At 42.7% G+C, this 27,640-nt stretch overlaps 1 protein-coding gene across 3 annotated transcripts in view; it reads left to right on the top strand.

The window, feature by feature from the left end:
• The window catches only part of ebf1a (EBF transcription factor 1a), a 194,491-nt gene extending 169,229 nt beyond the window's left edge, over nt 1-25,262 (top strand). For 2 of the 3 annotated variants that reach the window (XM_088604121.1, XM_088604120.1), the window contains exons 12-17: nt 4,764-4,829; nt 5,662-5,839; nt 9,094-9,273; nt 12,369-12,563; nt 13,399-13,467; nt 21,283-25,262. In XM_088604121.1, coding sequence (XP_088460247.1) covers nt 4,764-4,829; nt 5,662-5,839; nt 9,094-9,273; nt 12,369-12,563; nt 13,399-13,466 — 687 coding nt within the window. In that variant the 3' untranslated portion in view covers nt 13,467; nt 21,283-25,262. The remainder of the gene's footprint in view (nt 1-4,763; nt 4,830-5,661; nt 5,840-9,093; nt 9,274-12,368; nt 12,564-13,398; nt 13,468-21,282) is intronic. The other variant, XM_088604122.1, reaches the window with a different exon arrangement.
• The last annotated feature ends 2,378 nt before the right edge of the window (nt 25,263-27,640 follow it).

Raw genomic sequence — 27,640 nt, 5'->3', positions numbered from 1 at the left:
GTGCAGTGAAACTACAAGCCCCCTATGAGGTCTGTTTTCTAAATCTCTGAATTAGGGGAGATCCTGTTTGTCATGAAACAAATCAAGAACTAAAAGAAATTGGTGTCCAAGGGCACAGGCCTACAAAAAAAAATGGTAAAAAAAAATGTTTTCCCTGAAAGCATTTTTGCATAAAAAACCTAGAAGGAGCCTTTAGAATGCAAAGTACTGTTTTTGTAATCTCCCTCCAGTGAACCTGCATAGATGATAAAGGGAAAAAGCTTCACAGTGTGTCTGTGTTTGTAATATAATTACATTTGAAGTAATGCATCGTTTCCTCTGGAGTTAACGGGAAATGAATCTGAAGTCACGATGTACTTGTGGGCTATTCATATGACTTCCCCTGTTCGCCATGAATTAAACATGAACTACCGCTTGCAAAGGGTTACCGATGAAGGCAGATTATGCTACCATTACATATAAACAGCTTTGCCCATTTAACACACCAGCAAGTTTCCTCTACCCAGCCCTAAGATCCCATCCAAGAAAAGCACAGTTTGTGAGGGGGGAGGGCGTGACGAAAAACTGCAACTTTCGGATCAAAGAGCCAGCGCACGTCTGGAACCCTGAAAATACCGTCAGGCAGCGGATGTTCTGAAAACATGTCCAAATCCGACGCGCACACCCTTCTGAGAAACGGTTTAGCTCAGCGACTCTGACGGGAGCGTAGCCCCCGAGATCTCCGCGCACGCAGGCGCGCACCGGCCAGTCCGGAGAGCCGACTTGTGCGGAGGCAGCACTATCCGCGCTAATGAAATCAGAGCAGGCGATAGATGGAGTCCAAGGGTCAGGGTGGCAGCGCAGGAAGTATGACATCATCATTTTTGTCTTCCCGTAAGATGAATGATTCTGACCCCTCTTGTATTACGGCTCTAATAGAACATTAGGAGATGATAAAATTGCAAATGAACAAGCACGGAGATAAATTTGTCATGTTTTTACTAGCCTGGCTTCCTTGTAAATGTGCCTCGCTTGTTGCCTTTTCATCCAGATGTGACCTAAACATTATATTTTCTCAGCATCTCCTTCCCTAATGAATATATATCATATTACCGGCTCTCATAATTCACATAGTAATAGCCAAGCCTGAAAAGACTGGAGCGTGTTGTACAGTGGAGACTGCCAGACCCTTCAGAGAAAATGCAGGAGTCTGAATGCTCTAGAGAGCTGGCACAATATACTAAGGCCTTACCCATCTAGTGCAGTCTGTCCTGAACAGTGTAGCCACGCTTAGAAAATGATGAAGGTGTGATTTGCCTTTGGTTGGCTTGACACATTCAGAAATGTATCATGGTGACTGTAAGCTGGGGGTGTTTGTCTGAACCCTGTGCCTCTGCTGTCATGTGAAACATCCATCAGTTGTCAGCATTATCGTCAGTATCCCCACCCCCGACCCTCACCTTTGTTGATTCAGAAGATAATCAGTGTGGCCCCTTGAAAGACCGTTTAATACGTTTAAAACAAATGTGATTAGCCAGTATTTTGAATCCCTGAGTGAAAGCTAACGATAGGAAAAATAGTTTGTATTAATGAGAAATTGTTGGCAAAAAAAAAACTCAATTATTGCTGACAATAAGGCATCTGGCTCAAATTTGTATTGCAGGCGTGATTAACTATGGGGTTATGTTGTAATTTCTGGACAACTCCTTATTCTTATTTAATTAAAATTGTATTTCCTGTTGAACAGGCCTTGACATTGCGTATTTATTAGGTTATGTGATTAGAAGGCAAGAATGTGTTGGTTGTTACTATGTAATTCTGATGTAATTGCGTGCCTGTGTTGCAGCAGTGTGTCATTTCCTACCTGAATTACAAAAGCCACTGCCCAGAAAATGTGTGGCTTCTTTGGGCTTGAGTTTTGCTGGATTTCCTCTGCCAAAGATCTTTTACAGAGGCCCTCCCTGTGCGTGTCTGAATTCTGCTTCACAGTTAGAATCTGTCAGCCCCACAGTGAGAACAGGAGGAAACTGCTTAAACGGAGGTAAAGGCAGTTACTGCTAATATTGATATTATTAGTCAGGAGTGTCAGGGATCGCTAGGTGAGGTGTGTCAATGTAACCAGCCTCTGACAAATTTGAATCTGATTTATAGCAGCAAGCAGGTTTTGTCAAATATAGGACAAGTCCTGTATAGAAAGAGGAGAGAAAGTCACGCTTGTTAGTTCTAGGGCTCAGGCTGGGGGCTAATGTATCTGTGAAACATGGGCTCTTCCCGGTAATTTGTCTCTGATGGGGGGCCTTCCGGAGAAGACACACTCAGGAAATGTAGATCCCAGGAAGGCAGGGGAGCCACTCATCCATACAGAAAAACCACTTACTCTCTCCGAACCCCGCGCCTCACCACGAGCGCACACTTTAGGTTAAATGAAGTTGGTACTATTTCGAATGCTTGATTTCTCCACCTCGGAAAAAAAAAAACGCAAGTAATGAGAGGTTAACATAGTGGCAGCATTCCCATTATTGAGTGAATTTAGCACCTTGGACAGCGCACTAAAATCTTTATTGGTTTTCTGACCTCCTCGTCATGTTCTGTCTGTGTGTTCAGTGGGTCTCAGGGCTGATTGAAAGGCAATATGTTCGCTGCTGAACGCACACGCATGCTTCAGGGCTTGTTCACAGCGAGGGTTACAACAAGGAGGTGAGAGCAATTTTCTGGTTGTCGCACTGCGAGCACATTTCCCGGACCCAGCACATTAACTTTTAAAAAGGGCTTTATAGGTTCAGGATGTCTGGTTGCAAAAAAGAAACAGAGAAGGAAAAAAGTGAATGAATAATCCTGTGTGCTCTGTGTCTCCTGATTCTCGCTCTCCTTTACCAGCCCCTCTTGCTTAAAAGGCACATGCAGATGTCCTTGTGCAAAAAACGGCTGCCTCGTGGGGTGGAATGGTTGCTAATTCTGCTTCATTTCGTGCACCGGCCCTGAAAAACCAGCAAGTGATTCATATGTGGGACTGTAGCACTGGAAGGGCCTCTAAAATTAACTTTTTGAAATGCAGAATGGGGCGTTTTAGGTGGTGCATGCAACAATTGATTTCTATTGCAGTTAAACATTACATGATTGCATGTGTGCATGCAGCACCCATTCGTACTGTATATAGCACTGATATATCTATATATACACATGCCTTTCCAGAACACTGAAAAGGAAAGTGCCGGGGTAGTGCAGGGTGCTAGCTGAGGAGTCTCATGTATTATTTAAACTGCATGCTGTTCCAATCATCCTAGACCTGCCGTCACTTGGACTATCTCACTCCACGATCAAGCAGGGCTGCGCTGGCTTGCTCAATCCTTGAGAGAGACTGGGAGTACATTGTACGAGTTGCTGTACGGGCCTAATGGAGAAACAAATAACTGTAGTCAGGGGAATGATTAAAGAAAAAAGTACAGTGTGTGAATGTCTGGCTGTTGCCTTTTCAATGCCCTGAAGGCATCCGCTTTTATTGCTCCAGTACCATATTAAACAATAAAAGATAAATGTTAATGCTGCAATCCTGTTGATAGATTGTAGATATACCTTTGTTACTTTCAACAAGGTCCTATAGTAATTAGCCAAAAAAATCTTCTGTACCTATCTAGAGATATCTATAGGATAAATGCACAATCTGAATTATTATTGGTACAGCTCAGTGGTGTAGCATTGCTACCACCCAGCTGTGTGGAGTTTGCATGTTCTCTTGTTTGTGTGGGTTCTCTGCTGGTGCTCCATTTACCTCTTACCTTCGAAAGACTTGCTGGATAGGTGACCTGGAGATTGTCGGGTTGTGTGTGCAGGTATAGTCCTGCCCTGCGACTTACGGACAGGCTGTAGACTTTCCGATAACAGATAGGTGGATGTTTTCTCTGACATTGTCTTATATTCAGACACAGGGATCTATAACATGCATTGGAAAACTAAAAACTAAAAGCTTGCCAGTCAAAAATATGTTTTTAAAAAGGTATTTCCGAAGAAGTTATGACAGCCAAATGAATGCAATTATGTTCTTATTTTCCCACTTGGAACCAGGTGAAAATTGAAGATAACAGCTATGTTCCCTCTTGTACAACAATTAGCTTGCAGAGTATGGCAAAGTGTTAGTACTTTAGTGAAGTTACTTTTAATGTTTTTATTGCTTGAATAGTCCCCCTTTTATTTCCTCATAAATGAGAAAAAGAATGTGAAAGCAAAATTGTTCTTGTACTCATTTCAGTTTATTATAGTCTCTTCATATTGTCATTACTGTGCTGGCCTCAAAACAATGTCTTGCAGCTAATGGCTGTGCTTATTGTCATTAGCCAAAAAATGTAATTGTACAAATTCATGTCACTACTTCTGAAAACACTACTTGTGGGGGATAATTCTGCAAACAGCGCAATGTATGATACTCTTTAACTTTCACTTTCAATGTAATGCAAAGGTTTTTGGCACATTGAAATCAGGATCAGTTCATTTGCTGCAGCAGAAAAAAAAGACTTCTTGTTAAAAAAAAATGAATTTGGATTCCTGTCTTCATCTGTGCCGTTCAAAGAAATTCAAAAGATGCGCACGTCGTTTTGTTTTGTTTTTTTGCTTTGAAGTCTTCTTGAAGTTGGAAAGGTCAGGGAGTAAACTTTCAAAGAAATTGAATCGATGTGCTTTTCTAAGAGCCCCATCCGTTTCTGGGAGCTGAACCGATGAGATTAGAATGGGCTTCTGTCACAGAACAAACCTTCCTCATAGATTTCTCTGTCTCTGCCTTCTGCCTCCAGGAAGTGATTCTGAAAAGAGCCGCAGATCTGGTTGAGGCGCTGTACGGCATGCCCCACAACAATCAGGTGAGCCTGCGACACTCCCCTGTCAGGGGGCGAATAAGAGGAGAAACTCAGCCAAACCAGTTCTCAGCGGTGGATCATTATTGAGAGTGACTGCAAGTCTTTTCTGGGCCAATAATGGCCGAGAGATGCAGAACCCATGAATAATTTAAGCTTTAAAAGCAGATCGAGCTCAGCTCTGTCCGCTTCCATCTGCAGTGTTTTACCACAATTTCCTCTGCAGTGATATCTTTCTCCTTTTGTTTTAAGGAAGGGTGCACGTGTGAGTGGAAATAATATGTATGTACAAACAGAAATAACTGTCACTAGCATTATCTGTGAAGCACTCACAACACAGAAAACTCTTCTTCTTTTTGTTATCCTGCGCCAGAGTGTTCAGTGTTCTGTTGGGGGGATCTGTGCTCCCAGTTTCCTGGTTGTTGCAGTGAAGGAAGTAGGTATAGGTCCTACAGCTGTCAAACATTGCCAGGGAAAACACTGGCAGAGGGGCAGCGAGCTGACCGGTGGGAACCAGAGAGCAGCACTTGCTGACACCTCACTCTTCCATCTCCAGTACATGGAGTCAGGAAGCAGTATTCTTAACATGAGCTGCCCAACATGTCAGTGTGAAAGTGTGAAAGTCCAGGCGCTTTGTCAGGTCACAGGGCTGTCTGGAACTCCTCAGGGCTGGTGTTCCTCACCCCTGGCCCCCAAGGGCCACAGGGCCCCCTGGTGTTCATTCCTCCCAGAACTTATTACCCCAGCGAATCTGGCGTTTCTGTCAGGCCTGCAGGCCCGTGGCCCTCCGGGGCCAGCAGCTGGTGCGACTGGTCTGTACCGCCCTGTCTCGCTACAGGAGATCATCTTGAAGCGGGCAGCAGACATCGCAGAGGCCTTGTACAACGTGCCCCGGAACCACAACCAGCTGCCCGGCCTGGGCAACACGTCTGTCCACGCCGGCATGATGGGCGTCAACTCCTTCACCGGACAGCTCGCCGTCAACGTGTCCGAGTCCTCGCAGGCCGCCAACCAGGGTAAGTGTGACGCCGCCGTGGGGGAACCACACGCAGCCGGAACTCTTGGACTGCCCAGGCCTCAGAGCCCCAGCGGGTTGCCGAATCTGCAGTCGTCAGATTGCGCTGCCCTGGTGCAGTCGATTTAAACACTGCTGTGACACCCCTGGAACAGGATGCACAGTGGGAACCCAGCCACATGCACCCCAGTCTCCCCAAGGTGGTAGGTGTCTCCCCACAAAATATGTGGGCCTCTCAGATTTCCTCCTAACCCCCCCCCACCTCCAGAAAAAGAAGAATAAGCCAGCCCAAGACCCCCCCCCCCACACCAGGAGAGCCGAATAGATAGGAGAAGGATCACCTCCTACCCCACCCCTGCAGAAAACAAGCTGATACAATGAGGAGGAGAAAAACGTTTAAAAGCAGGGAGAGCATACAAGTGCCCCCAGGTGACCCCCCCCCCTCAAATATTTTGTCAAGCCCATCTCTGCTGGCCACCCCTCCCCTCCCACATCCAGGGGGTGACTGGTGTTTCTACAGCTGACTCACCAAATTCTTCGGTGTTGTTATTTTACCAGGCTCACACATCTGTAATCTGTACAGTCCTTGTTAATGACTTGCAAGTCTGCCCACACCAGAAAATCAGCTCTTGAATTTTTTGGTGCCCCCCCAAAAACAAAACAAAGATAGAACTGCAACTGATTCTTTGACGGTCTTGACTCCAGCTTATAAAACATCAAGGACAAATACATTTTGACAGTTACACTTTATGATTCCTGGGAACACGTGAAGACTTTTGTTTTTTACATATATTAACACAGAGAGAAAAAGATCTATTTGTCTGTTTTTTTTTTTCCTCTCCGAGATCTTTTGCTCAATATGTTTGGTAAGACCCTGCTCCCTCTCTGCGGCTCCTGCTATTTAAAGCAATAATAACAACTGCTTCGCTTTTATAGCGTTTCCCTCCTCCTTTTTTTTGGAATCCAGATGAACCTCAGTAGTAATAATGGAGCTCCGGACAAACCCAGGCAACTGCCGAATCCAAAAGAATCACAGTGGTGTTTATTTAAATGTGTTTGCAGTGTTTGTTAAACTGAGCCCTTCCACACCGCTTCCAAGATCACATCACAGAGGTAAAAGCAAGGCAGTTCATGAATTGTTTAAGAACTGATTCGGGATTCTGCCATGAGGAGTGAACTCAAGAGACGTAAGAGAGGAAGGGAGGATTTCAACAGGATCTTGTCTCTTCGATGCCTGTCAGCCTATACCGGGCCTGCCTGTTTTACTACAGTATCTGTCCCACTTCTAGAATGAATGATTTATATTAAGTCAGCTGTAGTGATAGTAAAAAAAAAACTGAAAGCTGAGTGAAGCAGAAATAACTGGAGTGTCTGTAGCCACCAGGAGGACCTCCTGAAGCACAGCATTCTGGGAGACTCAACAGCCGTCAACGTTTGATGCTCATATATACATCCCAGTGTTCCAGGTCTTTCTTCTTCCCTGCCATATGTCGGAAACATGAAGATCTTCACTACTTAACACAGGGGTGCTGTCCCCTTTAAATTGTGAGAAAGCAGTCTGGGAGAGCAATAGTGTTTAAAGCATTTGAATAATTGTTTTACTACTTTTCTGATTTCTCATCTCAAAACAGCATATGGCGAATTGGCACAGTGCTAATTCCCACTGTTTGACAGCTCAAGAGCTTTGTAGCACACACAGTGGTCCTTTCATCTTGCAAGGCTTCAACGTGGGCTTTCTTCATTCTTATTTTTGTCTCTTCCCCCCCCACCCCCCGCCTCATTTGCGAAGCCGGGCAGCGAGACGGTGCACAGTCTCTCACCTGGTGCTTTTAAGACGGCGTTCAATTAATCCTTCACATCCCCAGCTCAGAGAGAGCCACCCGAGATGAGCCCGTTACCAAGCCGTCCACCTTAATACAGGATGAGCACTTCGGATTGTCTCCTAGCCGTTATAGGAACTCAGCTGGGTGGGGGGTCCGACAGAAAAATTGTCTATTATGTATTCCAACGCCTGCGCAAACACCTGGCTCCTACTTTCTGTACCCTGGATGTGCATTGATATTAGAAGTTATGGAAAACCGCTCCATGGGTCTGCTGGTAATATCCGTGCCTTTGCCTGTAATAAGTGAGTGTGTTCTTGGCCTGATTCCTTTCATTCACTATGTGTTCTTGATTCTTTATTGCTTCATCTTCGACTTTCAGGTCTGCTAAACCTCCTGCAGGGCCAGACACAGATGATTGAAAAGCTCAGCCAGGGAGTAGAGTTCTGTGTTTCCACTTCCAGCTAGGTGCAGTGATAATGAGCGCTTATTCACTCTGGACTTGTTCTTTAAGTTTAACTGAGTAGCAAAAATAAAATCCAATCAAATGTATCATTTGGGATTAGTGGCCAGTTGTGATTGAATGTCCTTCTGTGACACACAAGGGTAGTAGTCATCTGATTAGATCAACTATTGTAAAAGACATTGTCACTGCATGTTCAAGGACACATTATTGTTTTTGGACCGAGTGCTACAATTTTAGCTGGCTAAAACTACCACGAAACTGAAAATGAATAATTTAACAGGGCTGACGAGAAACCAGAGCTGCATAATTGTACCCTCTCCTGAGTTACACAATAGAAATGTTTGTTTATGGAGAACTTAGAGACGGAGTGTGGTTCTTGTCTTCTGTTGAAACACAAATGACAGTGTATTGATGCCAGGCTGTTGTCTTAATCTGAATTCCCCGCCAGATCTGACCTTTCCTAGTTTACCCATTTGACAGGAGCACATTAAAATCACGGTGACAGTGATAGACCTAGGTAGAGTATCTGTAAATTCGGCCAGCGGAGCGTTCCCTGATTCAGATCATTATTCACCCATCAACTGTGCCGATCCTAATCTGAACCACTGTGTGCGTATTTCCATTGTGTGAGAGATACTCTTATATCAACTACATTTCCCACAGCTTTCTGGGGGAAAGAACTACATTTCCCAGAAAGATGTGGATTATATCTGACCCGCAAAGCTTTGTGGGAAATGTATTTCAGTCAAGAGACTCCATCTTGCCTCTCACACATTGGCTCAGCCTTCATGCACTAGGATTTACACACCGAAGGTGCACTCTGCGACTTTCAGTATGTGTTCTTCAGATGCTCATTGCAGCCGCATTACGGGCTCATGCTCTGATGGGTGACGAAAGAGAGAGAAACACAAATACGACTGGTTTCGAGCAGTGCTCTGAACCTATCTATCCCCTCTCTGTCCTCTGCAGGCTTCAGCCGGAACACGAGCAGTGTGTCGCCCCACGGTTACGTGCCCAGTACCACGCCCCAGCAGACCAACTACAGCTCCGTCACCACCAGCATGAACGGCTACGCCAACACCGGCATGTCCAATCTCGGCGGCTCCCCCAGCTTCCTCAACGGCTCCGCCGCCAACTCGCCCTATGCCAGTGAGTCACGGGGCATTCTGGGAGTGCGCGGGCACACGGTCCTGAGCTGAGACATACCCATGTGGCACAGGAGGCTGGGATGGGCGTATTTCCGCACAGAGAGAGGAACACCGCCAAAGCTCAGTCTCGGGTTCATCTACTGCATGGCCTGCTGTCCTCTTGTCTTTGTTCCACCTACATTGTACATAGTTGTTCTAATTAATTCATTGCCATATGTCTAGTTAGGCTTGGAGGCGATTTATAAAGAACTGATATGATGTGTCTAATGAGGAAAGTAATCAGGTTAATTGTTTAATTTAATTGTTTAATTGACCACTTAGGTTGGAGCAAAAAGAAGCAGACTCCCTCCCACAAGGGGCTGTAACAGGAGGTGGATAACCTGCAGGCTTTCTATTCCAAGACTGTTCATGGCATTTGGTGTTAAAATTCAAAGGGCCCCAGTCTTTGGCAGTTTTTGTTTTTTTGGGGAGACTCAGCTGTGTACAGTGATCGGTGCTGAACGTGGGTCTGTTTCCTGAGGGGTTAGTTCTTGTGAGAGCGTGCATTTTTTGCAGACGCTTAAGGGAGAGTCTTTGGGGTTGTTAGGCTGCTGATGTCTTAAGTTCAGTCTGTGCAACTGATCTGCTGAGGCTGTTTTGAAAACAGCAAGAATCATACCTATGGTTAGATAAAGATTTAATAATAATAATTATAATAATTAATAATTGCTTATACTTATATAGCGCTTTTCTGGACACTCCACTCAAAGCGCTTTACAGGTAATGGGGACTCCCCTCCACCACCACCAGTGTGCATCCCCAACTGGATGATGCGACGACAGGCATATTGCGCCAGAATGCTCACCACACATCAGCTCTCAGTGGGGAGGAGAACAGAGTAATGAAGCCAATTTATAGAGGGGGATTATTAGGAGGCCATGATTGGTGAGGGCCAATGGGAAATTTGGCCAGGACACCGGGGTTACACCCTACTCTTTTTGAGAAACGCCCTGGGATTTTTAATGACCACAGAGAGTCAGGACCTCGGTTTTACGTCTCATCCGAAGGACCGTGCCTGTTTACAGTATAGTGTCCCCGTCACCATACTGGGGCATTAGAACCCACAGGGACTGCAGAGTGAGCGCCCCCTGCTGGCCCCACTAACACCTCTTCCAGCAGCAACCTTAGTTTTTCCCAGGAGGTCTCCTATCCAGGTACTGACTCACACCTGCTGAGCTTCAGTGGGTTGCCAGTTATGAGTTGCAGAGTGGTATGGCTGCTGGCCATATTTTCCTCAGTGGTTTCCTTGGACAAATGAGAGATGTTTAGTGCGTCACTATGTTTAGTTGATTCCTTGATTCTTCCAGATTATTAGTAGAGACGGAGCGTGACACTCAGGGATTTAGACGTTATAAGACTTTAGTGCTAATTCCCTTTCGGCTTCCCCTTGACTTGAAACTGGAAACTGTCTTTAAAAACCCTCCACAGTTCTGTCATCTCTTTCATGTGCCATTCATTTCTAGTCGGTTATTTTTTTTTTTGGTTCGTTTATAATTATTTTCCTGATTCCATTACACAACACACACACACAAAAAAAAGATGCCGCGAATCTCTCATGGCACTGGTGTGTTTGTTTAGTTTAATTACAATCAGAAGATGAGGAGTGTGATTGTGCTGTCTTCTGTTGGAGGAAATCCTGGCAGCAGTCTTCAGACAGACACCCGGAGTCTCAAGTAAACAATTTACACTTCAGAGTGAGAAGACAGATTGTGCACGCCGCCGACTAAACAGGGAAGCTGGTGTGGTGTGTGGAGAAAACAAACCGCGGTACTGAGTCAAGACAGAGGAGGAATCGCTGCCTGTCTCTTTAAAGTCCCCTCCAGCGCCTGAAAAAAACTGAAAGCGTTGTACTAATGCCCAACAGTAATTCCTGACCACTCACATCACACGGCGCTTCAATCCCAGCCTCTAAATTAAAGACTCTTAATTAAATCAATAAACTAATTGCAGGAGTAGCAATTCAATTTCAGCACTTTGATTCCACAATGTTAACAAGTATTTTAAGAGGCTCGCTGACTCCATGCAGACACTTTCAATCAATCCGGGGGCAGGCTTTGTAGTTCCAATTTTCATTAATTGATTAGTTAGGCCTTCATAAATGGATTATGACATTATTACGCGGCTCACGCTTGGGGAGTGCAATAAAATCTAAATGTGAAATAATAACAACAATAAAGAATGAACAAGATATCAGAGGGCAGCTGATATACTGCCACAGCCATAGTAAAAATCATTCAAGGAGAAAATGCTCTTAGGGTATTAAGGGACAAAGTAGAATCGAGGGAATGCTGAATGGGGAATACATACAGAGAAGGGCTTTGTGTTGCATTGCACAATTATCAGTATAGAATGATGCAGACACCTCTGTCTGCTGCTGCAGTATGTTTAGGCTGGTTGCCGGGTGGTTCGATGCAAGACACGGGGTTTCGGAAGAGCAGACAGGAAAGGAGTAGGGATGAAGACCCGAGAACACAAACACGAGCCACACCCTTTGCTTTCAGTGTAACATTCCTCTTCCCCAAGTGAAAAAAGGCTTTGGTTTTGTCAGAGCAACAGACAGGGCTCATTTGGACCTCTCCTAGTTAAAGACAATGCTTGTGTAAAAATTCCGCCCTGTTGTCAGTTTGTCGGATGGGGTCACTAGCAGCAGCAACAGGACGCTGACTTTTTTTCTGCTCGGTTGGCATCATACTTTTGATTTTATCCTCCATCGTCCTGTTGTCTCCCATTTTAACAATTAAATTGTAAACATCTGTACCCAATTCTTTTTGTGTGTCTTTCTGTGCCTGTAGGGCCAATGTTATCCACACTATATAGCGTTTTATAGACTACCTGAGCCATCAAAGTCATATAGCACTTCCTGCTAAATTGTTAGTCCTTTAGAAAATAAAGGAAGGTGTTTCACCCATTTTGGCTACTGATTTTGACCTACATTTTGGCTACTGATGTTTTATATGTTTCAACAACCCCCCACACACACACACACACCACAGAGCCCCCAGCTGGTGGCTGTTCACTCAAGTAAAAGGCCGGCCCCTGTCTTCTCTGTCCCCGCAGTTGTGCCCTCCAGCCCCACGATGGCGTCCTCCACCAGCCTGCCTTCCAACTGCAGCAGCTCCTCGGGGATCTTCTCCTTCTCCCCCGCCAACATGGTGTCGGCCGTCAAGCAGAAGAGCGCCTTCGCCCCCGTGGTGCGACCCCAGACCTCGCCCCCGCCGACGTGCACCAGCGCCAACGGGAACAGCCTGCAAGGTGAGCGCAGCCCCATGGGAAGACCCCTCTTACAACACACAGCCTCCCTGCGAATCTTACTGCACAACTTGTGCTTTTCGGGACTCGCATTGTGAGAAGTAGGCTTGATAACTTCACATATAAATGGCTTGATTTAGTCAAGGAGACAAGCAGAACAAGTGCCTTATGCCTATTACAGTGTTGACCTTTGATTTGGGCCCTTTCTGGACTCAAGTTGTTTGTATAAGTGTATAAGTCCGCCTGAAGGGTGAGAATCCACAATGCTTTGGTCAGCTTCCCATGATGGAGCATGATTATTAACTTAGTGCTGCAGAACGTACCAACACAATGAAAGCTCTCAGTGTGAGACTAAAGCAAACGAAAGCCCAGATGCATTCAGCTCAGTATCTGCAAGTGTAGCAAGAACATCTCTACTTGCCCCAGCCGGGATATGATCCCGAATGGTTGTGGGCTCCGAGCATGTCCAGCACTGGTCCCTAGACAGTGGATCACTCTGCCATGCTGAAGGACAGTATCCTCTGCTGCAGCAGAGTTCTGCACTGTCTATATACCAGAGGTGACGGTGGACTATATACGATGACGGGACTTCTGGAACTGGCTCGGGGCACTGAGGCCTTTTATACAACCAGATGATCAGAGCTTGTTCCTGGTAAACACAGGAAAAATAAAAAAAAACCGTATGAGGCAAGACTAACTCTTGCTTGTGTTTGATTGCTCTAACCTTCCTGTGCTCAGATCCTAACCCCCTTTTTTTTCCCCATCCATAAATAACACCATGTTTTTTCTCTCTTTCTCTCTCTTCTCCTGCCCTCTCCTCCCGTCCCCCGTCCGTCAGATCAATCTTTTGTGGACTCTAGCAAGTACTCCACTGCCGGCTCTCTGCAGGGCCTGGCCTTCTCCTGAAGTACGTTACTAATTTTCATCCATTCCTCTTCCTGCCACTTCCCATTCCGGAAAAATGGTTCATCCTGGGATCTGCTGCCTTGGCCCTGGAGAGCCATATCATGTCTGATTTTATGCCCAGCTGAGTTTTGAGTGACTTCATTTGACAACTTGTTTCAGTGAGGCACTTCACCTGCTTCCTAGCTGTGTATATTTAACTGTTTTCAAAGTTGTCAGGCTATAGTGCTCCAACCCTAAGGCGGCAGACCTCCGGTCCAGAGCTGGAAAACAGCGGGGCAGGGGAGGGGGGAGGAAGGCTTTGGAGCATTCCAGGCCTCTGAAAGGGATAGCTCGTGTCTCGGTTTGCATCTTGTGCCTGCTGTGCTTTCCGGTGCCTTAATTGTTTTGTCATGTCATTTGCTTTTGTCTTTTTTTAAATTAACGACGAGTCTATATAACCAAAAGAAAAGGGATAATGTCTTGCTTTCTAGTGCAACAAACAAATCCAGATGATTTTAAAAAAAGAATCAGAAGAAGCAATATTAGAGATATTATGTTGCAATGAGAGGTGCATCCTCTCAGAGCCACCATCTTGGCTCAAAACCCAGGCCCTGTGGTGTGACTTTGAGCCAAGACGGCTGTATGGTAAGTGGAAATTTCTGCAGAACAAGACACAGCTGGCCTGACTGCGTCTATAGCACTTGAAGGGAGTGGAATTCCATGGGAGGGAAAAGAGTTGTTGGGAGAGGGGCTCTGCTGAAGTAGCCACACTTCTGAGCAATCAGGAGGCTTATGTGACTAGTTGGGATGAAATTGATTCAGTCTGCAGCTAGGAGTTCTTTCTTGAAATTGTCTGGGCTGGCTAGCAGGCCTGTAGAACAGCTTGAACAAGCAACAGCTTTTGGATAACTTGTTTGCCAGGCCCAGTGGTATAGACGTGTGTTGTCAAGGTCCAGAAATGGCTTCCTAGATCAAGGAGGAAGGGAGAATTTGGTATCTGGAAGAGTGGGTCATCAGCATTCAAGGTCTCAGTGCATTTTCTCCTCATAGCATAAAGAGTAGGAGTCTAGGCAGCATTTGTTTAATCACAAGTACAACCTGTGTCTGACGTTCTGAAGGCGGACAGACAGGCAAGATAGAAGAGAAAGGGAAGGAAACAGCAAATCAACTGCTGCAGTGTCAGGAATGCTGGGGTTTGTTAAAGACGTGTCTCTGGCCAAACAGGATCAGCTCCCCATAGAGTGTTGAAGATAGAGGTAGAAATTGTGTAGAAAGAGTGAGAGTTAGTGAAGACAACGAGAAATGATGACTTACCAGAGTAAGAAATCTGTCCAGTTAAGAGAAAGTAGGAATGAGCAGTCCATTGCCTAGAGCAGGAGTTCCCTACCGGGGGTTCGTGAACCCCTTGGGGTTCGTGAGGGTAATGCAGGGGGTTTGTGAGATTGAAAACGTCAATGTCAAATTAAATAGTCCTATTAATAAATAACAATGTAATAATAAGAATAAGAAAAACAACAGTAGGAATATTAATATTTAACAAAGTGAAAAGAAGCGTGTTAAGAGGGTTGCTGTAGCATTTTTCTACATTTATTGAAAGTGGGTACTTGAGACAAATGATTTAGGTTGAAGGGGTTCAGCTGACTAAAAAAGTTGGGAACCCCCGGCCTAGAGCAGAAGAACAGTAATGTGATGCATGGAAAAGTGGAAGAGGTCCACTCAGTCCTTCGCAGAAGTGGACCAATGATAGAGCTAGGATCTCGTAGAGCCTCTGAAAGGTAACTAGAGAAGGCAGCCAATAAAAGCTCCATCAGATAATTACATGACTGACTATATCAAAGCTGTTTGATAGCTTGTAATTAATTGATCCAAGAATCTCCTGAACTCAGAAGGCACTCCAGACTTAGGACTCAGGTATTTTCCGTCAAAAGCGTTTACTGTCACACCACCATATTGCTTAAAAAAGTTTTTTTTTAAATCTCTTGTAGCAGATTCTCTCGTTAGGTAGCTTGGTTGTGTAAGATCCAGTACATAAACCCATATTTTCTCCTCGTAAACAGGAAGGGAGTTTTGAGTTTAGGTTATATCAAGTTTGTATGTATTTTACCCTTCCTACCCGAGTTCGGTCCTTAATCTCGGCTGTTCCACTTTCCTATCTAGATCTTAAAAAATATTTTTTAAACCACCGGCGGAGGCTCAGTGGCCCAAGGTCAAGCTGTGAGTCTGCTGACAATCGAACACAGAAATCAGGGAGTTTTAAGTTCCCTGGTTTAGATTATCAGACTTAACCATTCTCTTTAGGCAGCATTAGTTGTGTCTCACCCCAGACATTACCATTCTACCTCCCTGGGAGCAGATGCTCTCTTTCTGCTTTAGTTCTCTTTTAAAGTGTGAGAAATAAGCTTACAGCAGGTGCCGCGGATCTCTTTAACTGTGTGGGTTGCGCACTGAGGCTTTCCTTTGTTTCTGGAGTGTTTATGCATAACCCTCAGTGATCTGAGCTGAGCTTGTCTCTCCAGATTCTTCTGCTGTGTCAGAGTTTTTTGGCTCTCTACTGGTGGAGCTCTTTTTCTCAATGTAAATGAGAAAGTTACAAGAGAGATGAGGCCATTTGACCTGGATAACTCGTTTGGTTGCTAGTAGCACATTGCTTGGGGGCTGTCATCCAGCCATTTCCTAAAGGAAGCCAGGATTGTTGTTTCAACAACATGTCTGGTTTCTTTGCTTCTGAATCTCATAACCCTTTGTATAAATATACAGCTCCTTTCATTTTCTTAAATTAACTTCTCTCTTGTTTCCACTCCAATTCATATTTCACTATGGACCTAGAGTCCATTAAATTGACTCTACCTTTGAGAACTCTGAAAGGCTTTTAGCCTTTGTTGTACAAGTCTGAATTGAGCCAGTTCTCAATTTTTTCAAATTAAAATGCTCTTTGTAAGAAAAATGTGATCTCACATTCGAAAGAATGTGATCTACAAAATGTTTCCCAAAGGGGCAAAGTGAGCCATTATGATAAACCTAGTCAAGATCTTTATCACTAACTGTCCATCCATCTAATAATGCACTAAATCAAAGACTAACATCATAGCTAAGTTACATGTACAGGATGTCACAATGAATATTGACTGCATTATGGACTATTGCCCATTGACTTGAAATCAATGCATGATAATTAACTGACTGTTCTCATTAACAAGTAAATCTAGAAATATAGAAATCAAACAATTACAGACCACATTCTTTACTTAACAGTACGTACAGAAGAATAGAGAATGTCGTACACCAATAAAGTTACTGAATTTTGATTACATTAGTGCAGTGAGTTATAGACCAGCATCATTATTTAATAACGACTACAACATTTACCAAAGTATAATGGATAATCATAGATATAATAGCTTTTATCACACACACAGTTGAAATATGTTGAGGTACATGTATGCAACTATAATCAAATTGGCAATAATTTCAGCATGGGTTAAGGAAAAAAGCAAACTTCTGACTTTTAGACATTCGAAGTCTTAGAAGGCAATTTGTGTTGATGCTCATAGGACTGGGTTATAAATATGTTTTGAGTGCTTGAGATTTTGGAGATGGTGGATGTAATATGATTCTTTTGAGTTTCTCATGGGACACAAGAATGAATATCACACAAATGACATACAATGTCTGCTTTAGAAGAGAATAGCATAAATTGTATTGAAAACAATGTTTTTTTTAATTTAAGGATCTTCTGACTTCATGTAATGCAGTTGTCTTGGATCAACAACCTCTGTTCATTACAACTTCATCAAAATTATTTTCAGTTTTTTAAAACCAAAACAGGTGTGTAGATGCAAATAAAATATTTGGCATATATACAGTATAAGGCTCCTGATGACCACAAACACCTTTCCTTAAAATAGAACTTTAAAGGTATGAAAATGTAGCCTTATTTTATCACGTTTTGCAGACACACAGACTCGGAGCACAAGGTTAACCTGAAGATTCTCATGTAGGTCTTTTAATTCCAACACGACCAAGACATTCTAAAAATAGCCAGGGATTTAGAGGGAGGAGGGAAAGGAAATCAATAGGAAACCAATAAGTTTTATGAAAACGTCCCCACAGTGATAGCCTGTGCCCTGTGAAGGACTGTGATTAACTACACAGCACTTGGGAAAGATCACAGGCCTTTAAGATGAAAGGTCAGTGGGGTGGGATTCTGTTTTATTTTGAGTTTTTGTTTTTTGTCCTGCATTATGTTTGTTTTTTGGTGGGGTGGAAGGGGGCATCCACTTGCAGTTTAGAGTTAACTATTGGCCATAGAACTGAAAACCTGGCCTTCCAGCTGCATAAACCCAAAGCACATGTGACCAAGCTTGCTGGCTACTTTTTTGTTTACCACAATACTACAAAAGAAAAGTAGGAAAAAACATGGAAGGAGGGAATCCATATTTAACTTGGAAATAAAAAATAAAGACAAAGAACTTGACAAATAGGCAGGAAGGATACCATGGTCAACCATAAGGAACAGGCCTGTCAAACTCTCTTCCTGAAGTGCCAAGTGGTTTTTCTTCCAACCTCAGTAATCAGTTACAAACCTAATTATTTCCTTCATCGGATATATGCAGATATAGACAAATAAACGAGACAAAAATACCAAGAGTGTGCTTTGGCTTCCATGCTTCAACTGCGCTGATGCCTTAGCATAGACTCGGAGGTATCCTGGACAGATTTGCTGGAAAGCTAGAGAGGAATTGCAGCTCATATTGTGGCTGTGTTGCAAATCCAGGGGAATAAGTTGTGCTTTACAATGTGACATCCTGCGAGAAATAGCCGATTTCCAGAAACAGGAAGGATAGCCAGGTGCCATGTGTTATCAGCTGCGCAATTAGAGTAAATGAATCGATGTTATGCGTTCCTGATGTAGAGACCACTTTCCATATGTGGTGCAGGAAAAGGCACTCAGGAATCAGTGCCTTCATCCAAGATGTACCGAACAGCTTTACAGCTCTCGATTTTTCTTAAACTGAACAGCAGACAGCTGTGATTTGATTTGTATTAATTATGGCTCGGGAAATTTCTGACTTTAAAGTTATGTTCTTACCGGTCTATGCAATGAGCTAAGGCACAACTCGATCAGTTGTCTACAGTATGTGGGAGTTTAAAAAAAAAGACAGCTGTAATCTTGTACACCAACCACTATACCCTTGATTTGAAACAGGGCCATACCTCTGAAGTGTAGAATCTAACGTTGAAACAGATCAAAGCTGTAATGTGAACGTTGTCTGTGCTGCCCCTCGTCTGATGAGTAATTTCTGCACTGCGATTTTATGAAAAATAGTCACTTTGTTTCTCATTTTGTCAGTATAATCCTGTTTTTATAGCATGTTTTTGAAACATGCAGTTTAGCCACGTTATAACGAAAGAACTTGAATGCTACAGACAGAACACTTATCGCTGTAATTAACCTTTTTGTACTCTAATGTTATGTTTAATGCTTTGCAGTGAGACCTGTGTTCTAAGTAACATTGATTATGAAAACAGTAAAATTATACCAAAGGTCAAATACCGAAATTGTGTGTGAGCATTGTAAATGCAATGGCTTCATTTGTATGCTTTTATAGATCTGATAACACAGGAGGTGCTCAGTTTCATCTAGTCCTGGCCTGTGAATGCATAACATCTGACTACTTGACATACATTAGAATTCCTGGACTGCACATTTTTGATTGGTCAGACAAGCATTAATTTGGCCAGGTGTCATAGCACTCAAACACTCAAAAGAAACATGACAGTCAGGACAGAAGCCGGTTTTTCAAAGCACTTTGTGAAAAACAATGTTCGATTAACTTAGTTTCATTTTGCTGTGTATTTTTTTTAACCAATTCTGAAAATCCTTTACCATGTACTATTTTATAGCACAGTTTATCTGCAGCCAGATTTAAGCAGCTAAATGTGTGAGGACACATACAGTATAATGACACATACTGTATCACTAGAATTGCAATGGGCGGTTCACCTCTACTCTCACATGGCTTCTGCAATAGCGTGCTGTGAAAATGAATGTTCCTCCAGTGCAGTGTTATGTAATCCCAGCTGCAGAAAACTACTTTAATTGCATCATGATGTAGTGAGGTTCACTTCGTCTGAACGACGGCGAAGCGCTGAATTTGCTACTATCAATCACAGAGCTTTAGCAACCTCTTAATGCTCTATGAGGAAAAAGTAAGTTCCTTTAATCTGTGCATTGCTTTTAGATTATTGCTTTTAAAGGTGTTATATAAAATTGTTAGATTACATTTTGTAAGAACAATGTTTATGGTGTGCTTTCATTATTGTAGAGTTCATTTAATCATATAATGGAGAACATGTAAATCTCTGTAGTCTTTTCCCTGTACTGTGGTCTGTGATTCCTGTACAAAAGGTTGCCAGAGAGATACAGTAGATGCTGTAGGTGTGGGCTAATATTTTGATATCATCATCATTTTAGATTAATAACTTGTAGATGCAGGACGACAAAACCCACAGAGTGATTTCTATATATTGGATACTCTGAGATTATTAGAAGAATTCAGATGCCCCCTTTTTTTTCAAGAAGTAGAACTGCAGTGTGAAAGAGGCAAATCGTAACGCCTGCAGAAAAACAGCCTGCGTTTTATTTTGTGTTTGTCAGCAATTGCAAACTTACGTAAAGTCAAACTTGCAATAATAAGCATTTTTTTTTGCTTTAAAAAATATATGAAAAAAAAAGAATTCAACTGGCAGCCCTAATTCATCAGCCAGGCGATAGCGGGATCAAGACATTTTTTTTATTTTACAAATTCTTTCTTTTTATCACATGGTAAAAACACCTGAAAGGGGCAGAGCCAGATAATTCCCAGTGCATACATTCTAAAAATGCTCATGTTAATTCTAGTAGAATCACAGAAAGGAGTGGTTTAGAGTCATTTTATGTCCTAATATCAACATTTTATATTTCATGAGACAGTATTTTCAGCAGTTTATAGTGATTAGTATTGCAAAAGATATAAATTAAATTACTTCTATAAAATAATCCTGTGTTCCTGTTGTACTTGTGTTATTATTGTAGGCTTGCTTGGCACATGGCCTTATCCAAGGCCACATGCAGAGCAAGCTATGGTACAGTTATAAAAGCGTGCAAAGAAAAGTGTTTCATTACACTGCAAACATTAGTGGTAAATCTGGGCCCTCTGTCACTTGTCCTGAAGCTAAATCACAGTACTGCACAGGAAATGAACTGTTTAGTGTATGAGCAGCTCACAAAACACCAGGGTATAAGTCTGTCCATATTTTCCATCCAGATAAGGTGTAGTTTCACTGTAAAGTGAATGTCTGTTTTTCCTGGCTTCACTGTACATTCGGAGTATTTGTCATAAATACCTACTTTTATCACTGTATTAAACATCCGGGTCACGGTGTCAAAGATATGCTTTTGGGGGTTGTAAAGGATTCAGATAATTAAAAGAAGCAGCATGCCTTTGTCTAAAACGGGGATAGAAATTGCACTTCTGTTCTGATAGAATTTAAAATATGCTTTCTTGCAGCCTTTTGATAAATGTCCAGATTTTCAGTCCTCTGTAACTATTCAAAAGCTCCTCTGGAAGCAAATGTGAAAAGGATAATGAGGTATATGTCGTGTGTGTGTGCGTCAGAAACAGTCTTGTACAGTATATGTACAGTATGTACTGTATTTCTTCTGGTTGGGAGTTGAGAGTTGGACTTACTCCTTAAAACTGTTTAAGATAATAGAACAGCAATAACTGTTAAGGCAAATAAAAAGATTAATTTATGTTCTTCTTCTCTTTCTGTTTTTCCCCCCTGTATGAATCAGCTATTCCCGGGATGATAGTTCCTCCTATGTAGAAGATTTGTGTACGAAGAACAGCAGGAATTTGAAGAGACGAATTGGTGTAACTCCGGAATCGAGCTCACTGGCGAGAAGTGGAACTTTTAACTCAGGCCTTTTCAAAAGGAATCACATTTAAAAAAAGGAAAACGAACAATTGCAGCAAGTTTTTTTTAAAAAAAACAAATCTCTAGACCTTGTAGAAACCCGTGAGAAAGGGGACACAAGGATGGAGCTGACATTTTAAGCCCCATATGTACATGTGGGACTAATATTTATTCTTTATGAGGAAAAGATCTGCTTTTCCATTTTTTTTTTCTTGTATGGTTTTTAATTTCAGCAATCATATGCCTTTTTTATAAACTGTAACATACACCCGGGACACTATATGACAGTTGTGTGTTTATTTATGTTTATAAAAGCAGTGCATGTGGAAAAAGGGGGAAAGATGGTTTTAGTGATAGTGAAGGGGAAGATAGTGGACATTTTCAGTAGAGACTAGGGCCTGTAATGGAATTGTAACCTTTTAAAAAAGTAAGGGTCACCTGTCACAAGCCTTTTAGCCACCTAAACCAGAAAGCAGGTACAGCATTTAGTATGTTAAATAAATGCTCTAAAAATTGCTTCAATAGCCAGGTAAGACAAAGACTCTTTTCTTCTAGAAAATTAGATCCCTAAGATTCTTGGTGCACACAGTGATGTAGTAACCGCAAGTGCTAGACTCGTCTTCCCCCTAACAGATTGTTCCTCAGATGTATTGCTGTTATTCCCTCCATCAGAAAGCCGGTATTTCTGGCGTGAAAGTCGCGGCACAAGGCACTAACCCGGGCTGCGGACTGGACAATTTCGAGACCCAGTTAATCTCAACAGAACGATTATTTAATATGATTTTAACAGCCTGCAGACAGACTGGGTGTTACATTCTCGTTCTTTCTTTTTTAAGATAGCGTGCTAGGTGTCGTTCATGTTCGTCAGCCTGCGGGAACAGTACATTCATACAGTGTGGGAATGACACATGGAGTGCGCCTTTGTCAGCGGTGAAGCCGAGGCCGGCACCGCAAGGCACTCTCCGCCTCCTGCGGCCTCGGGGTTAGTGTGAGCGCCCTTGCGGCCTCTCCCCTCCTGGAGTCCCGCCGCTTCGCCCGCTCCCCTGCCTTCGATTCGGTTTTAAACCCGGACTCCTACCACTTCCGGTGGATCTACTGTGCGTGACAAGAACGCCCGCCCCCAGAAAAAAACAACAACAAACTTACTCGATCAAACAAATAATTATAACAGGTGAAATTATAAACTCGAATTGGAATGAAAAGACCTTGATGTACAATATTTTTGCTGCTACCCAGTGCAGGAATATCAATGAAAAAAATGTTATCAGGGGATTTGTTGCCATTTAACTTCCATGATATATAATTTAGAGCTTTTATATTTTTAGTCGTTTGCAGATGACTTTTGTTAAATGTGATGCTGTTTTTTTTTTATATAAGATCGTGACCGTGTGAGTTGGCCTTTACTTTTCTGCAGCTTATTATGTCTATAATAAGACAACCCAGCGAGGGAAATGAAAAAAAACAACCTTTTGTGGGATTTTTTCAGCCATCTTCGAGTGAAAATGAAAGGTTTCTTGGTGTTTGTGAAGGAGCAGAGGCTTCTGACATGACGAATGACTGAATTTTTAACCAGCACTGTATTCAACGGCTCTTAAAACATGTCAGAGACCCAGCAAATATCACAATTGTTTCTATGTAGTTGTTGTTTTTAATTTTGTATGTAGTTACGAATATAGTATTTGGTGACTTTATTTTTTTTTTGCCAAAGTCATTGTTGAAATCTATTTATACATTTTTAATGTCTTAAGGCAGCTTTTTCAGTATTGTGTCACAGATGTTTTCATTTTTACTGCGTGTTAAAGATCTCGCCGCCCTTAGCTTGCGAATACAGCAATGAAAGAAATTAAAACCTAATTAAAACTAAAACGTGATTTTGGATATAAAAGGGGGAAATTTTTGTAAAATATCCATATAAATAATGTATTTATCTCTGGAATTTGTACATTGTTCTTCTCCCCTAGCTTATTTTTAAGTGTGTATGTTTTTGCTACGTGATAAAAGTGCCGACTCGTTTAGTTTTGTCATCCTCGATTGTTCTCGCTGTTTAAATGTGACTTTGATGTTATTTTCACTTGTACTTTTTGTTTTTTTTGTATTGTTTGAAAAGCCATGCTTCCATTTTTTTATTTCCATCCAAAACAAAAGCCATTGTCTATTTTTGTATTATTTGTAAGTTAACAAAAATGTTATGTTTTTGTTCCTTTTGATTTTTTTTAAATTGTATGGCAAAAAAGTAGCATCTTATTCGGATAGTATTTAGTTATGTAGATTTTTAAAATATATAAATATATAAATATATATCTTTTTTGTTTTGCTTTTGAGGCTTTACAGAAACTGATACTGTTTTAACCTAATAATATGCATGGGATCTCTTCCTGTTGGAGTGATGGTTGCATTTTGTGCATTGAAAATAGGGAGACCATTTCAGAGGAAAAAATATGAAAATACTTTCTTTCTTTTAACTGTTTTCCCTTTATTCTTTTCATTATTTATGCCTGCCTGTCTGTCTCTTCTGTTTTCTTGTTTTATTTTTTTTCTCTTTCACCGACTTGTGAACCAGCAGAATTGGATGCCTTAACAATGCAAAATCATGTCCATTAGCTCACCTGTACATTTTAAAAATGCACCCCAACTGTCATCACAAAATATTTAAACAAAATGAAATGCAAGGAGTTTTTCGTAAAGAAAAAGCACAAAATTTTTGTTACCTTGAGAGATGTTTACGTGTGTTTTGAGTCGTGCTTTGAGCTCGCCAGCGTGTGTCCAGCTCAACAAGATGTAGGAGATTGGCGTTTCTTTTCAACTGGGAGTTTTGGGGGGTGGGGGGGTGGAGAATGATTTCACAGATAGGAGGTCGATTCATATTTACTGTGTGTTGTGGCGTGGGGATTGGGGTCATTACGTTTAAGTGAAACCTGTCCTTTTTTACTTTTTCTTTTTGTTATTGTCAGGTTAACAAAGACAAAACTAAAAGCCATATTTCTTGTCAGAAAAAGATGTATGCCCCAGCACTGGCCAATATAAACAGTCCCCTAAAGCAAAATGAAGGACTATTTGTGTGATTTCTGACTTTCTACATGATCACGTGGAGTGTTTGCTGCACAGGAGTTTGGGGGGAAATAATGGAATCTGTGTAATTAGTCAAGTAACTACTTTTCCTTGGACTGCGATTACCCTGTAGTTATCAGCCACATTCCCGAAACCCTATTTTATTTTAATCCCTTGCATTGAGAGGCTTTGTCATTCTTTTTGATTGTGGCTGTTGGCTGATTCCGCTGATTCTCGCGGTTTTCATTTGACCGAAGGCTTCTTCCTAAAAACTCTGACTTCTCCTTTTCCTATATGGGAGGTGGCCCAAACCAGATTCCATAAGGAATGCATGTACTGCCTTTTAAAGACTGGTATTAACCTGGTCTGCCAAAGGACAATATGGCTTTTTTCTTTCCTCACATGAGATGTTTTAAGAGCATCAGTTGCCATTACAGGAGGGGACCACTGTAAGGCCCCTCAGTTGCACACTCGTGTTTGTATTGCTTTGATTTTTTTTTCTAAAAAAAAAAAGATTCAGGTTTTACCTTGTAATGGCTTAATTGGCAGAGAAGTATCGTCCTCACCGTGCAGATTGGCAGAAGATCAAAGATAGGTTCTGTAAAAAAAAAAACTACAAAAAAGCTGGTTGCTCTTTTTTTTTCTTTTTCTTTCCAAATCTGTCTTTGACTAGACACACACTGAACAGTTGTATTAATAGGGAAAAGAAAAAAAAACTACTGTATAGATTATGATTTTTGATGAACTTTGAGCTGTAAAATAACTTTTCAACTTTCACAATATTTAATTAAAGTTACTTCTTGTCTGTGATCTCGTTGATGTCTTTCCGTTTCATTTTCATGTGCAGTCTGGGGTGAGGTGTCAGTGGAGCACAGATAGAGCACAAGATTTGGTATGAGTGGTAATATTCTCCTTATTGATTATTCCCTTGCTGAGGGGAACTGCCTTTCTGAAATGCAGAAGCAGAGTTGTGTAATAAAAGGGCATAAAATAAGGCATTTTCATGAGTATTGCATTCCTCATGCAAGGATATTGCACTCCTCAAGCGACTGCATTGCACTCCTCATGCAGGGACATTGAGCTGCTCAAGCAACGATATTGCTTTCCTCAAAAGCAGCAGCATTGCACTCCTCAAGCAGGAACATTGAGCTCTCCAAGCAAGAGCTGGCAGCACTGGAATGTGCACTGTATCTCAGATGTCCTCACACGAAGATCCGGTTATTGCTCATTTTAAGATGATTAATCCTGCCAGGTCGCCCCCCTGTAGCATGATGTGTAACACTACTGCCTCACAGCTTCTGGGCCCCCAGCTGGGTCTTGGATCTGATTCTAGCCCGTCTGTATGGAGATCGCCACCTCATTCCTCTGCCCTGTGGAGGGTGAGGGCTCCGGCGGCTCACAGGGCATTTTCTTTCAAGAGAGGCACCCAAAGCTCACTTTACGAGCTTCCTGTCCCCAGAGAGGCACAAGAACCCCAGAGCATTTCCCCTCCCTGTCCTGTCAGTATTGTAGTATGGGTCTGAAGGCCATCACACAGAAGCTGGCTGCTAGTCCTCTCGAAGAACATCCATGTGGTGACGTTTAGTTCACCCTCACTGTTGCCATTAACAAGTACAGCAGAAGCCACAGAGAAAGGTGCATCCAAAACTGGCCTTCAGTTGCAAGAGCTGGCAGACTGGCATGGGGATATTTCAATACAGCTGGCGCTCAGCTGCATACAAATCTTATGTGGCTCCTAAGCACGGAAAAGGGTGAAGATTTTTTGTGGCCAAGATAAATTTGAAACACCCTCTCAGAGTGGTTTCCAGAAAGAAAACAGTAGAGGCTGAATTACCTGCATGAAACTGTTTGGATTAACCCAGCTCAAAAAGAATGCGCTGTGTGCAGTCATCACTCATCTGCCCCCAGTCCGCTATTGGTTTTAATGTGCACCACATGTGCCATCATATAGGAAAGTTGCTGTTGAGGACCAGCAATTAAAAATTGCCCTTCTTCATTTCAACCTGAAATACACCCCCCCCTGAAAAGGTTTGTGTTTTAATTAGGCTGATTCATTAATGTATTGCACCTAGTAGCAACATGAATATGCCCACTGAGTTTCCTAACCATATTAATGATGGTTTTCGAGTTATTAATTGAAATGCATTTTGCATGTAATTGATTCATCATTTGCATTTACGGTCATCAGCGAAAACAATCATTCCTTCCTGCTGTTTAAATCACGCCGGGCAGATGTGCCGGATGAGCTTGCAAAGGTGCAAAAGCAGAATCTGGCAGCTGGGACCGAAGGCGACTCTGTATGTCGCCCGAAAAGTGCCAAGTTGAAAGTTTTTGTTGCCTCGCCTTGCAGAAGCGCATCAATGAATCATTAAATCATTAAGGTCCCAGGCAGTGGCTATGAAGCGAGGATTCCTGCATTGCATGATGGGGCAAGGTGGTTAAAAGGGACGAAAATCTTGATTTCTGAGCAGCGGGGAAAGTTGTTGCCAGATTCTCCTGGCCGGGCGTTTTTTCTCAGCACGACTAGGGCAAACACCGTGGAAGGGGCAACCCCACGGAGGGCAAAACAGAGACCCTCGAGATTACAGCCCTCACAGGCTCCGGTTACACTGCTCCTCCGGCGCAGTGAAATTGCCTCTCCAGACAGGATCACGGCTCCTCCAGGCGAGCTGCTGCTCAGGTGTGAGTGACTTTCTTCCTTTTATTAAATCAATTAAGCGAAGTGGCGGATGGGGGGGGGGGGGAGAGGGAAAAAACAGCCTTCCCCTGTTTATTTTCACTCCTCTCCTACTGTTGTTTGGCAGAAGCGCCACATGAGCACAGCAGGTGCGACACGCAGCGGTATCAGAAAATGGCAGCGGAGGAGAAGTGACAGGGTTTTAGACATCCATTAGCTAATGGATTACTGAGCCAGGCAGGACCCCACGACAACCCCCCCCCCCCCCCCCCCTCCGCCGTGCACTTAACCTCAAATATCTGCTTTGAAAGTTAAAGATTACAAGTTGATGCTCCAGACCTCCCCCCTCTCTCACTCGCGCTCTCTCAGAAGCCCAGGGGAGAACGACTCACTCACTAATGCAGCAGGGTGATTGATAGATGACTAAGTGAAGATATCATTTAGTAATCATGGATCTGCGACTATTTATCCTTGCTGACACGGGGGTCGTTAGGCATAGAGCGTGCTTGAC

This window comes from Lepisosteus platostomus, chromosome 13 (genome assembly GCF_059453375.1).
Source record: "Lepisosteus platostomus isolate fLepPlt1 chromosome 13, fLepPlt1.hap1, whole genome shotgun sequence".
Taxonomy (NCBI): Eukaryota; Metazoa; Chordata; class Actinopteri; order Semionotiformes; family Lepisosteidae; genus Lepisosteus; species Lepisosteus platostomus.
Note: the sequence above shows the minus strand (reverse complement) of the source record. Positions and strands in the feature narration are given on the sequence as shown.